Raw genomic sequence first — 12,811 nt, 5'->3', positions numbered from 1 at the left:
TATGCTACATTCTTGTTCCTACCTAGTTAGCACCTCACCTTGGTTTATTGATCAGCTGTGCGGGTGTACTCATGTACGTGTGATCATCTAACTATACAGTGACTCTTCCCATTGGAGAGGCAGGACATCCTGAGTCATATCTTATCAGGAAGAGGTCATCTGTTATCATACTAAGCAGGGTCTTCTCCCGACGTCCTTACACAAATTCAATATCAGTCATCTTACTTTCTATACAGTACAAAGAGGTTCCTATCTTGGGTTACCTCCCTCTCCTTTCATGCCAGAAATCTGTTAAATATTGAAACCTTTTCCTCAGGGCTGCCCCGATCTCCTGGTTCCTCAGGCTGTATATGATGGGGTTGAAGAAGGGAGTCCCCACAATGTACAGCAGAGATAGGACCTTGTTTATGTTAAATGAGTGTTCTCTGGATGGAATAATATAGATAATAATCAGTGTCCCATAATATGTGCAAACAACCGTGAGATGGGAGCTGCAGGTGGAGAAGGCTTTCTGTCTCCCAGTGGTGGAGGGGATCCGGAGAATGGTGAGGAAGATACATACGTAGGTCACAATGTTGAAATTAAATGGTAAGAGGGCTATAGGGAAGCTTAGCACAAAGACTTCAATTTCTAAGAAGGATGTGTCTGAGCACGAATGTTTTAGAAGAGGAGCAAAATCACAGAAGAAATAATCAATAACATTGGGGCCACAGAATTGTAACTGACTGATCGGAATAATTAAGATTAAAGTCAAAACAAAACCTAAAAGCCAAGACCAGATGACCAGCAGGAGGCGAAGCTTGAGATCCATAATGGTGGTGTAACGCAACGGGTGACAGATGGCCAGGTATCGGTCATAGCACATCACGGTGAGAAGGAAACACTCTGTAGCCACAGAGCAAGCAAAGAAGTGAAGTTGACTAATGCAGCCGGCAACAGACATGGTGCCACCTTCTCCCCACATGATGCGTAGTATGTTGGGGACAATAAACGTGATGAGCAGGATGTCAGTTAGGGACAAGTGGGCAAGGAAGAAGTACATGGGAGAGTGGAGTCGGTGACTGGTTGACACCAATGCGATGATCAGAAGATTAATACTTATGGTCATAATGTAAGTCACGAGGAACAGAGAGAAGAGTAAAATCTTGAAACTGTGAAGATTCTGGAATCCAAGAAGCAGGAATTCTGTGACTATTGTTTGATTCCTCCCTAGCATCACCTGAGGACGGGGGAAACACAAATTAGAAATCACAACATTTATGATATCCTGAGATGAGACGTGGTTACAGGTTACATTACACACCTCCCGATCCCACATCCCCTTTATTGCTGTGTCACCTTTACTCTGAATATGTGAAAGCAACCGCAATCACCATATTTAAACTATCAATAAATGACAGGTGCTTATGGAGGACGTTGATATAGTAATGTCACTGTAGATCAAAAAGAATCAAAAATGATGAAGCGTGGTGAACACGTGAAACGTGCGTCGGGAACGTAGGACGTCACCTCAGTGACATCACTCGAAGTGGTGACATCCTTACTACCTGGTTCACAAGCAGGCTTGTATTTGTAGCGGTTTCATTACCTTATTTCTGCCAAAGCCTATTCCTACATAAGAGACCAGGTTGCATCAATTACTTATTTTAAGTGTAACGAATACCCAAATGTGACTGTGTTTTATGTCTATACCTATGGTGTGTTTTATAGGTGGTATATGCAGGGATGATTTCGGCATAATGTTGAATGCTCTCATATAAGATACACGGAGAGAGATGTCTTTCTTATACTCTGGCCATCTTAATACCTACACTACACCCATAAAGGAATCGTATTTGTCCTATTAGACATATATCATACTACACAGTGTGATCATGCTCTTCTAAAGATACTACTTACTGATAGTAATCTTAAATAAATGTTATTGGGTAGGTGACTGCTACATGAGTCTTACCCTTAAACATATGTCCATAAGGTGTATTAACTAGGACAATTAGTAAATCGTTGCAAGTTAGTTCTTTTGAGATATATATTGGATGTTTGATAGGAATATATGCAGATAGTAGCTATCAAGACATACATATATTTTTGATAATTTACTCCTTCCAGCCACATTAGCATGGGGATTTTTAACAATGTATCTGTGTTTTTAATTTTCTATATTGAAGTAATAAAGTTTTATTATTTTTAATTTCTCCAGTGATTCTGGGTCATTGACTTAAGTAGCAGCAATATCATTCTTTTTTGCACTACACTGACATTACTTGCCTCACCTTTACCCCTGCTCTCTGCTCACAACTGTCTCCTTTCCTCAAGGGCGAAATTATCTGCCCCAGTGGGTTGTTAGCCCAAACCGAACTTTCCTCCCAAAAACCCATGAGGCTAAATTATCTGTGTCCCATCGCAAGGAATAGGTATTATTTATGCACTAATTACAATACATTTCTAGATGAATAATGCTTCAAGTTAATTAGGAAAAGAAGGACTGGACTAAATGGAAAAACGTGACAAACACCTTGCTTATTTGCATATTTATATATTTGTAATTAGAGACTTTACATTGTATGCAGTAAGGGGATAACTTGCAGTGCGTGATAAGAAATATTCCAGACTGTCTGGAATATTAAGTACAGATGCAGAAGGCTTCATTGTTCTTCTCAATATATTATTTTAAGAGTTTCCACAGGGTTCAACGACATCCCAACATACTGTATCCCACCATATGCAACACAGAGGGGACAAGAAAGCCTTCTACATCTGTACATCTCCTCATACCCACAGTGACAGTTACTAACCATCTTGGTCAGACTCTGATATCACTGAACTCCTGCTGTATCTGTAAGTTCCCCAATCATAGCACACCAATACCTGATTAATGGGTTATCAAAGTAATTTCGTATTTGCATTGATACTAAACCTAAATCCAAATGTCAAATAAACACAGCTATTTTTTATATAAAACCTTTCCCCTCCCTTCCCCATATCTGTGTAACTGCTTTACCCCCAATATATGCAAAGCTGCGTCTCTCCGGGCTTTCAAGGTTAGTCTTGAAAAACAGCTTCTAGATAAAACATTTCCATCGCTTGGACTTATGGCTGCAGATGTAGAAGGCGTCATTGTGCTGAACCTTCAGATAACACACAATATGTTGGTGCAAAATATCTCAACATATCCCCTAATATCCCACTAGAAAGGAACGATGAAGCCTGATTTATCTGCACATCTCCCCACTCCCACTGTGACATTTACTAACCATCTCGCTGTAAGCCAGGCTGTGATACCCACCAAGCTCCGGCTGTATCTGTACGTTTCCCAACATAACACACACTGTAGAAAATATAGTGGACAATGATATTTTAAATTTAAAGTATCATAATTTAGACAATTCCTTATTTGAATTAGAAGAATTTACCATTCATGATCTCTCCTCTAATGTTGCCGTAAACAAATCGTATAGAGGCTGCTATTAAACACACAGGTTTTAAACCCAAGTCTGTTTTTAACCCCGTTCAATCCAAGGGGATATTTTTAGATACCTACTTTGCACTGGTTTACAAAGATTTTAAATTACTGTGTGAGCAGGATTTTTATATTAAAAATATGAAGAGCAATCTATTACAATGGGAATTACAAGCTATAGAAGATCTTAAAAATGATCCTAGTTTAGTCATCAAACAGGCGGACAAAGGGGGAGGCATAGTGGTACAGAATAGGGAGGATTACATTTTAGAAGGTTTACGTTTAATTAATGATACCACCACTTATCAATTGTTAAAAAGGGACCCCACTGGAGATTTTCAAACTGATCTAGAGATAATGCTAAAAGAGGCTCTAGCAGTGGGTATACTCAACAAGAAGGAGTATGGTTATCTTTCAATAACTTATCCCAAAATTCCCTTTATATACCATTTGCCCAAAATACATAAAAACCCTATCCAACCACCGGGCAGGCCCATAGTGGCAGGTATTGATAGTCTAACGTCTAACCTGTCCAAATATGTGGATTCCTTTCTAAAAGAGTTTGTAGTCCAGCTCCCATCCCACATTAAAGACACCACACATGTACTTAATTTTATTCAACAAGTACAGTGGCAACAAGATTTTATTTGGGTTACATGCGATGTTGAATCATTATATACCAACATATCACACACTGACGGATTGTTACCAATAGATCATTTTTTAACTGGGGATGCATCTATATCTTCTATACAGAGAGAATTTATTTTAGACTGTGTACAATTCATATTAACAAGGAATTATTTTAAATTTCAAGACTCATTTTATCTTCAAAAAAAGGGAACAGCCATGGGGACATCCTTCGCCCCCAGTTACACAAACCTTGTGTTGGGGTACTGGGAGGAATTATGTATCTGGAATAATAATCCCCGTTTGGCTAACCTAGTGTTATTTAAGCGCTTCATAGATGATATTATAATAATATGGAAAGGCAGCATATCAGAACTAGAAGATTTTTTAGGATACATCAACTCTAATTGTTTTAATCTCAAATTCACATATGATTTTAGTCCAACAACTATAGTGTTCTTAGACTTGGTGTTAACAAGCAATGCTGGCAATGAGGTTATTACTACCACTCATTATAAAAAGGTAGATAGTAACACATTTTTGGATGCTACCAGCAACCACCATCCAAGGTGGATAGCCAACATTGCTTATAGCCAATACGTAAGAATTAGGCGAAATTGTAATAAAAGGGAAGACTTTATCAAACAATCGGTTTTACTAAAAACTAAATTATTAAGCAAAGGTCATAATGAGCATAACATACAACAGGCATATCAGAGAGCCTTGAACACAGATAGATCTCTAACACTTAGACATTTTTTCCATAAACACAATAAGGATCCTGCCCAATTAAAGGTTACAGGAATAGAACACGTTGGACCCAATGAACATGGAGGGGACAGGGTGTTAAGGTTGAGACAGAGGGAGACCTACTGGATACATCAGCTTAACACCTTGTCCCCCAGTGGGCTTAATGAGGAAATCGATATGGCTGCTTTCTTATGATCTAATATATAAATAAATTTGTAAAAATATTACTAATACAGATAAGAATTTTTTCCTTAGTATAATTATTTAGTTATACCAATATGTGTTTTTACTGTGTTTTAACTTTGATGTAATGGTCATTATTGTTTTCATATGATACAAGTATACAATTGATATTTAATTATATTAACATGTGGTTAACTGTGATGTAAAGGTAACTGATTTCAGTGTTCACAGTGATTTTAACATAGCTATGTCATAGCCAATTAAACAATTTTTAAATATTGTATTTATTTTCTAATTTATCCTTTCCTTTGATGAATTTTAATCTTAACATTCAACAAATTGCTAATGTAATAGAAGTACTTCCAGGTCACTTATGCATTCATTTAATGAGGACACTGGAATCATGTACCTAATTGGCACTGATGTAATTGATTAATTGTTTTTAAAACCTATTCTTGCACTATAAATATGACCATGAACTGAGCAACCAACAATGAAAGACTCCTGACGAAGAGGACAGAGTCCTTGATACGCGTAGGGAGGACATTTCTCTGGTTGCCATTGACTATTGAGGGGCAACACTAAGTTACTCAGAAGGACGCACACGACAGAGTTCCCTAACCGCCGAGTTTGGAGAGGGAGCTGTTGACTACCCGTAGTCCAACCCCTGATCGACGACACGCGCCGACGTCACGAGTCATCTGACGCGGAAGTGGATGAGATCGCCGATCGAGTGAAGGAGGAGGTCAGAGATTCACCAAACCCGAACAAACAGACGAATAAAGTACCTCTGTTCCTGCGGTCACTCTTAGTACCGAAGTGCCTGTACCAACTATCCTGCTGTGAGTGTTTATAACCGTTTTTAATTGTTTATAAACCTAACTTTACTACTCTATGGGCCTTGCGCTTTTTTCTTTTTTGTCATAAGACACTAATAACTGGTACATTCACTTTTACATTTGACAAAACTTTGAGAAAATAATAATACAGGGAATCCAAGCAAATCTGTATTTTGTTGATTTATAGATCCCAATGTCATATCAACACAGCTAATTTGTTATATAGACTATGTAGGTACATTTTTCATTATTATATAACCACCGCTACTGCAAATCAGATTAATGTGACTTCCCTCTGTATCCCACACTTACCATCACTTATAATCACCACAGCAATGATTAGACTCAGTCAGTATCAGGCTCAGCTTTCTCAGGGAACCACATATACCTTCCCTGGTAAACGTCCTCAGTTAGATGTATGCAGCATCGTGATAAGACTTTGTGGTATCATTCTCTGTGCTTCTTGTTGACCCTACAATACGGGAACATCTTCTAATGCCGGGCAGCGTGTCTGACAATGGCAGGCTGTAATATTTACACCATTCAGATTGATCTTTTATACTTTTTATGCAGTAAACACAATCCTTGACAATCCATGATTCTCATTGTACAGAATCCCATGGAGACTTCATCAGAACGAGTCAACGTAATTCAGGGAGGAAAACATCAACTCCCAGTCCCAATTAAGTAATAGGCTTACAGAACTTTGCTGAAGTTTGGTATCTTCATCTTGCAGATAATGTAACCGTTCCCCGGCCAGATTAATTGCAGGTGGGGATACTGAAGACAGCTGAGCACCGTTGGTTTTCCTTCATGTTTGTGGATGTCTTATGTGAAAGTGGGTAAAATAAAAAGGTCAATAAACAATAGGGTTTCCAGAATAATCAAAGTGAGTTTTATTGTACATGCAAGTGCACAAGGAGGCAGCTTTCAAAAAAGCTCCCTGGCAAAAAAGACAAATGACAGTACATTTTATACAGTTCCTATACGTATTACGCCCCTAAGGGGGGCCTGCTTAGTCAATGGAAAAATACTGAATTTATACACATAATGCTAAAAAAAAAAACTTATTTTATGCAAGCGACCCTTATTCTACATATACGTCTGGGGGTTGTGGTTTAAACATTCCTTGGGTGCACAGCTGCAGATAAGGGAAATGGCTACTGTCTCAATACGTCACATAATAGGGTCAGCTATTTCTGAAAATTATTGGGGGTTGGTCTTTACTGGAAGCGATAACTAAACTGTCTCTTCTTGCATACAGCTCACATCTCACATACATTCACAAAATGGAGGCTAGAGACAAAATGGATGCCACTTTCATACAGACACACCCCCTTAGCCAAAAGGTCTTTTATATTCATTCTTTTCACTTACTTCTGTTGATTTGTGCTTTTCCATAAGACACCAGGGGCTGGATTAAGAGTTGGTTAGGTAATGCAGTAATAGCGATGGTGGTAAAATATTAGCCCTGTGCCTGTGGTATTTGGGTGTGTACGACTGGACTTGGAGTTTGGAACTAAAGAGTCATTAGCATGTGGTCGAAAATGTATGATAGCGAATAATATTTACCTGTATGTAAGGTCATTGTATATTTTCCTCATCATGTGTCGTTAATGGAGCACCTCGTCATCAGGCGTCCAGAACAAACCTTTATGAGCCCTTTAAATTCGTTCACTTCTCCTGCTTCTTGTTCTACTACAGTGGTTTCCAACCTTTTTTGGTTAAGGAACACTAAGTGAAATTATGAGGAACGCCCAACCCTCTCTAATAGCGCGTCTGAGATAATATGCATTGTAAGGAACCCCAACCCTCTCTAATAGCGCGTCTGAGATCAGATACATTGTAAGGAACTCCAACCCTCTCTAATAGCGCGTCTGAGATCAGATGCATTGTAATAAACCCCAACCCTCTCTAATAGTGTGTCCGAGATCAGATGCATTGGAAGGAACCCCAACCCTCTCTAATAGCGCGTCCGAGATCAGATGCATTGGAAGGAACCCCAACCCTCTCTAATAGCGCGTCCGAGATCAGATGCATTGGAAGGAACCCCAACCCTCTCTAATAGCGCGTCTGAGATCAGATGCATTGTAAGGAACCCCAACCCTCTCTAATAGCGCGTCTGAGATCAGATGCATTGTAAGGATCCCCAACCCTCTCTAATAGCGTGTCTGAGATCAGATGCATTGTAAGGAACCCCAACCCTCTCTAATAGCGCGTCTGATATCAGATGCATTGTAAGGAACCCCAACCCTCTCTAATAGCGCGTCTGATATCAGATGCATTGTAAGGAACCTCAACCCTCACTAATAGCGCGTCTGAGATCAGATGCATTGTAAGGAACCCCAACCCTCTCTAATACTGCGTCTGAGATCAGATGCATTGTAATTTCTTCTGTATTTGACACTATTTTCAAATGACCAGAAAATTGCAGGGAATCATTTAGGAATTCCCAGGGAACCGAAGGGCTCCTAGGAACCTTGGATGAAAAACACTGGTCTATTATCTTGCAAAGCCTTCAGAGCACCCGGACTTATTGGCGAGGGGCAGCGTGGCATTGTTTCTGAGGGACCATTCGCCAGGGTGCTGTGTTAAGTATTATGAGGAGTACATGTGTAAAGGTTACTTAATGACGGGGGTTAGTTAGCCCTTCCTTTACATCTCACTGCCTGGAAGAAGTTGTGTCCATCTATAAGGGCTGGTGAAGAGATCTATTAATGTAGGCATGTAGGCCCAAGGAGGCTGAGAAATCCAGTCTGAGGGGATAAGTTTGCAGGACCAAGGAACAAGCAGAGGAGCCTCATTGATGGCTCTCTGAGAAGAATCAGGTTATCGAGGACTGGAGAGGTTCATGGCCGGGATGATGGATTGAGAGGCCACTGACGGTGCAGTCCAGGGAGGTCATCCGGCAGAGCGGGAAAGAGGTGTTGAGCTGTGGCTGTGGTGGGAGCCTGATGAAGGTGCCAAGAAACCTTAAAGTGTTGCTCTGTTGTGCACATATAACAGTGTGTGTCTGCTAACTTATCCTCTCCCTGTGTGTGCTGATATTTTCTGTATTGCTGCTTTTTTTTTGACACTTTAAACAAGAACCTTGGCATGACCAAAAGCAAAGTGTAAGTCCTTAATCTTTCTTTGATTTACTTCTTGAGTGCTAATCCAGTTTGTTTTTTTGTTGAGTGGTAGAAGTGGGAACATGGGCCCAGACGGCATTGTGTAAGAACGGGGTAGAGTGGGCACTGGTTGAAGTCTGGTTGAAGTTTTTGAGATGCAGAGAGGGGTGTTAGGAAGGAGAGGAACATAATATTGAAGGAGGGTGTCTTGATGGATTGGAACTACCTTTGCCTTAGAGTAGTCAACAAAGTAGTGAAAAAAGAGAAACGTACAAAGGTTGCAGGAGAGAGACAAAGGTAGAAGAAAGGAGATGTGGGTGAGATTTGTGAGATATAGCATAATAAATAAGTGTTATTTAGCCTAAGAAAGGGCAGCGTTAAATCAGGAAAGGAGATATGTGGTGTGGAGAAAGTCAGCGAGAGCGGTGAGAGAGAGATGGGGGAGAGACCTTCTTTGGCTAGAGTACCAAGTGATATTAATATCTCCTCAAACAACATGTGGGGAGACACTTGTGCACAAACAGGAGTATATAGCTGGGATATATGCTAATCGGAGTCCTTTACTGTAAATACACTTTGAATATCCTTCTAAGATGTAGGTCTCTGACCAATACTGTATGTCTGGATCTTGAACCTCTTGGCAAATCTATTTTCCAGTAGAATGGTGGTGGCTGATCTTACGTGCACCGCCTTCTCATTCCAATATCCACCAGTAAAAAAACACAGTGAGTGAACTGAATTATTTATTTCAACTTAAATTTTTATTGTCATTTTTAAATGAACATAACACATATATGAGGAAGGGGAATATATTAAGGATATCATATAATAATATTATCTATGCTTTTAACATCTATCTTCTCGATCTTCTTGGCGTATCTAATTTCCTGTAGAATGGCGTCTGCTGGCGGATTTTCACACATTTGTTCTAACGTATGTGCACCACCTTCTCATTATAATATCCTTCCGCTAATAGAATTTTGTAAGACCTACGGTGAAGAATTTCCGGACCGAATGTTGACACATTCGCCCACCTCTAGGAATAGGGAGTACTGTAGTTGGTACAGGCCATGAGAAGACAGGAGGTTTAGTCCTTCCTTGATATGTAACGGGACACCAGAAAAGTCGAAGAAACTTTTTCATGACTGGGGGTGTAGAACTGACTTTAACCTGTGACTAAGTAACGACATACACAGTATTGGGGTTCTATCGTCCATTTAAATGTGTCTCATACAGTGTGTGGCTGCAGGAAAACCAACATTAGTGTTGCACTGGAGATACGCGATTCCTGATATTCTGTAACATTTATAGGGAAAGTAATATACGTCCTGAGGTGGTCGGTAATATGTCAACAACTGCGGCCACAGATATTGGGAAGAAAGCCAGAGCTAAGCGATGTAAATAACATTTTGCTGAATGATAAGGAACATTTTATTCCGACAGAATGCGTGTGTGTTTAATCTGAATTATATTCTCTTTATGGAACTTGCTGCACTTTATTATCCCGCACTGCAAGTTGTCCCCTTACTGTATACAATGTAAAGTCTCTAATTACAAATATATAAATATGCAAATAAGCAAGATATTTGTCACGTTTTTCCATTTAGTCCCATCCTGCTTTTCCTAATTAACTTGAAGCATGATTCGTCTAGAAATGTATTGTAATTAGTGCATTAATAATACTTATTCCTTGCAATGGGACACAGATAATTTCGCCTATGGGCACCAGGTTTGCCCCCAGTTATGCCAACTTATTCATGGGTTTTTGGGAGGAAAGTTCGGTCTGGGCCAACAACCTACTGGGGGCAGAAAATTTGGCCCTTGAGGAAATATGATAGTATATTGTTGATGGGGGAGATGGTGAATGGGGAGTCTTATGCCAGCTTTTGTTAGGAGGATGTGTGGTGATAGCTATGATGTTAATCTTTGAAAATGCTATTATCTGTTGTTTCTTTTAATTATTATTTGTGTTAATGTGTTGAATTTTTAAATCATAAGTATGATGAGCAATACTAAAAACTATTTGTGTTAAAAAACAAAAACCTATTCCCGCACACAACAAATACATACAGTCGCTATACAGTATATTGATTTTCTATTTATTAATAAACATATTTGTGTAGCCGAATGTTAGAAGAAGAAGAAGAAGCAGCACGCAGGAGCCTTGGTTAGCGTTCAAGACTTCTAGTTATATTAAATCATCAGAGCAAGTGTACAAGTAGTGACGTTTCTGGACAGCCGTGACCCTTTTCTCAGACCCCACACCTTACAAGCGCTGTGCCACAAAACATCTGGAAATACCCCTGACGGTTGAAATATCACCTTACCCCCAGAACACCTGTGTTCACAAGCTGAGACGCCTCTGCAGCTTGATTAGTTCCTGGTCCAGCGTCTGACATCATCGCGTATCGTAGCGTCATGTGACGCTGCTGACCTCACGATGCTGCTGACGCGATGATGTCATGTTTCTAGGCCACGCGCTGTAAATATCAACAAAGATAGAGAGAGACCACGGAGCACATAACACAGCAGAGAATTGCAGCTGTGCAGCCTGAGGAACGGGACCAGGCACACATAGCACATTTATAGTGCTAAATAACGTTCAGAAAGTCAGTGCTCCTCAGCATGAGTGCAAGGAACCCGGTGGAGCTTTTCTGTGTTCCCTTTTCAATGTTTTCAGCAGTCCAATTTTATAGATATCAATGCTGTAAAAAAAAGGGAAAATTAGTGACCCCGTTAGGTATACAAACGAAGGGACAGTACAAAAATCTTTACACTGTAGAGCATAATTCAAGGACGTCTATAAAAGCAAAGGGCACCTAAACACGTGTGTCTAATAAAAATGTAGGTAATGTTAAAAATATCAAATGGCTCATTACACGTTTTAGAATGTGAATAAAAAAAAAACTGCCCTTTGAGGGGTGTGGGTAGTCAAGCCTTTGAGGGGTATGGGTAGTCAGGCCTTTGAGGGGTACGGTTAGTTAGGCCTTTGAGGGTATGTGTAGTCAGCCCTTTGAGGGGTATGGGTAGTCAGGCCTTTGAGGGGTGTGGGTAGTCAGGCCTTTGAGGGGTGTGGGTAGTCAGGCCTTTGAGGGGTACGGGTAGTCATCCCTTACAGGGGTATGGGTAGTCAGCCCTTAGAGGGGTATGGGTAGTCAGCCCTTTGAGGGGTATAGGTAGTCAGCTCTTTGAGGGGTATGGGTAGTCAGGCCTTTGAGGGGTATGGGTTGTCAGGCCTTTGAGGTGTATGGGTAGTCAGAGCGGCAAATGGTTCAATACATACCGAATTTGTAATTAGATCTCTGAGGAAATCCATAGCAGTCATGGTTCAGAGTAGCAGATATGGAGCGGCATCTCTGATCTATCCACCTGCGAGAGATTGGATTTAAATTAATAAATGTAATTCAAGAATATGTATATGTATAGATATCCTTAGCAGTCGTGGGCCACGGTACCCGGGATTTAAAACCCCAGTCCTTGGTATAACCACCCACATGTTAGAGGGTCTCTAATGGAGGCTGACCTTATCCCAGGAACCAGTTGAGTTCGAGTCTCTCATTCATGCCCCTGGGGGATACCGTGTCTAGTACAAAGGTCCATTTTGCCTCCTTTTGTAAGAGTATTTTCTCTCTGTCGCCACCCCTCTGATGGGGTTTAACATGGTCAATGACATGAAATCTGAGATGGATTGTGCCCCATTTGCCTGAAATGACGTGCCAGAGATGTATCAGACATGATGTTTTTAATATTACTCTTATGTTGGGAAATATGTTCTTTTAATGTATTGATTGTTTTGCAAATATACACCAAGCCACACGGGCATTTAAGTAGGTATACAG

The 12,811-nt window shown here is 40.3% G+C and overlaps 1 protein-coding gene across 1 annotated transcript; it reads right to left on the bottom strand.

The window, feature by feature from the left end:
• Positions 1-259: 259 nt before the first annotated feature.
• Positions 260-1,216, bottom strand: LOC142471175 (olfactory receptor 6B1-like). The gene has a single exon (XM_075577963.1). The coding sequence runs from the start codon at positions 1,214-1,216 to the stop codon at positions 260-262; it is 957 nt and encodes a 318-aa protein (XP_075434078.1).
• Between the last annotated feature and the right edge of the window lie 11,595 nt (positions 1,217-12,811).

Source organism: Ascaphus truei, chromosome 20 (assembly GCF_040206685.1).
Source record: "Ascaphus truei isolate aAscTru1 chromosome 20, aAscTru1.hap1, whole genome shotgun sequence".
NCBI lineage: Eukaryota > Metazoa > Chordata > Amphibia > Anura > Ascaphidae > Ascaphus > Ascaphus truei.
The sequence above is the reverse complement of the archived record's forward strand: the minus strand, read 5'-3'. Positions and strand labels throughout refer to the sequence as shown.

Coding starts and splice junctions, on each gene's coding strand:
- LOC142471175 (XM_075577963.1), bottom strand. CDS start 1,216: ATGCTAGGGAGGAATCAAACAATAGTCACAGAATTCCTGCTTCTTGGA.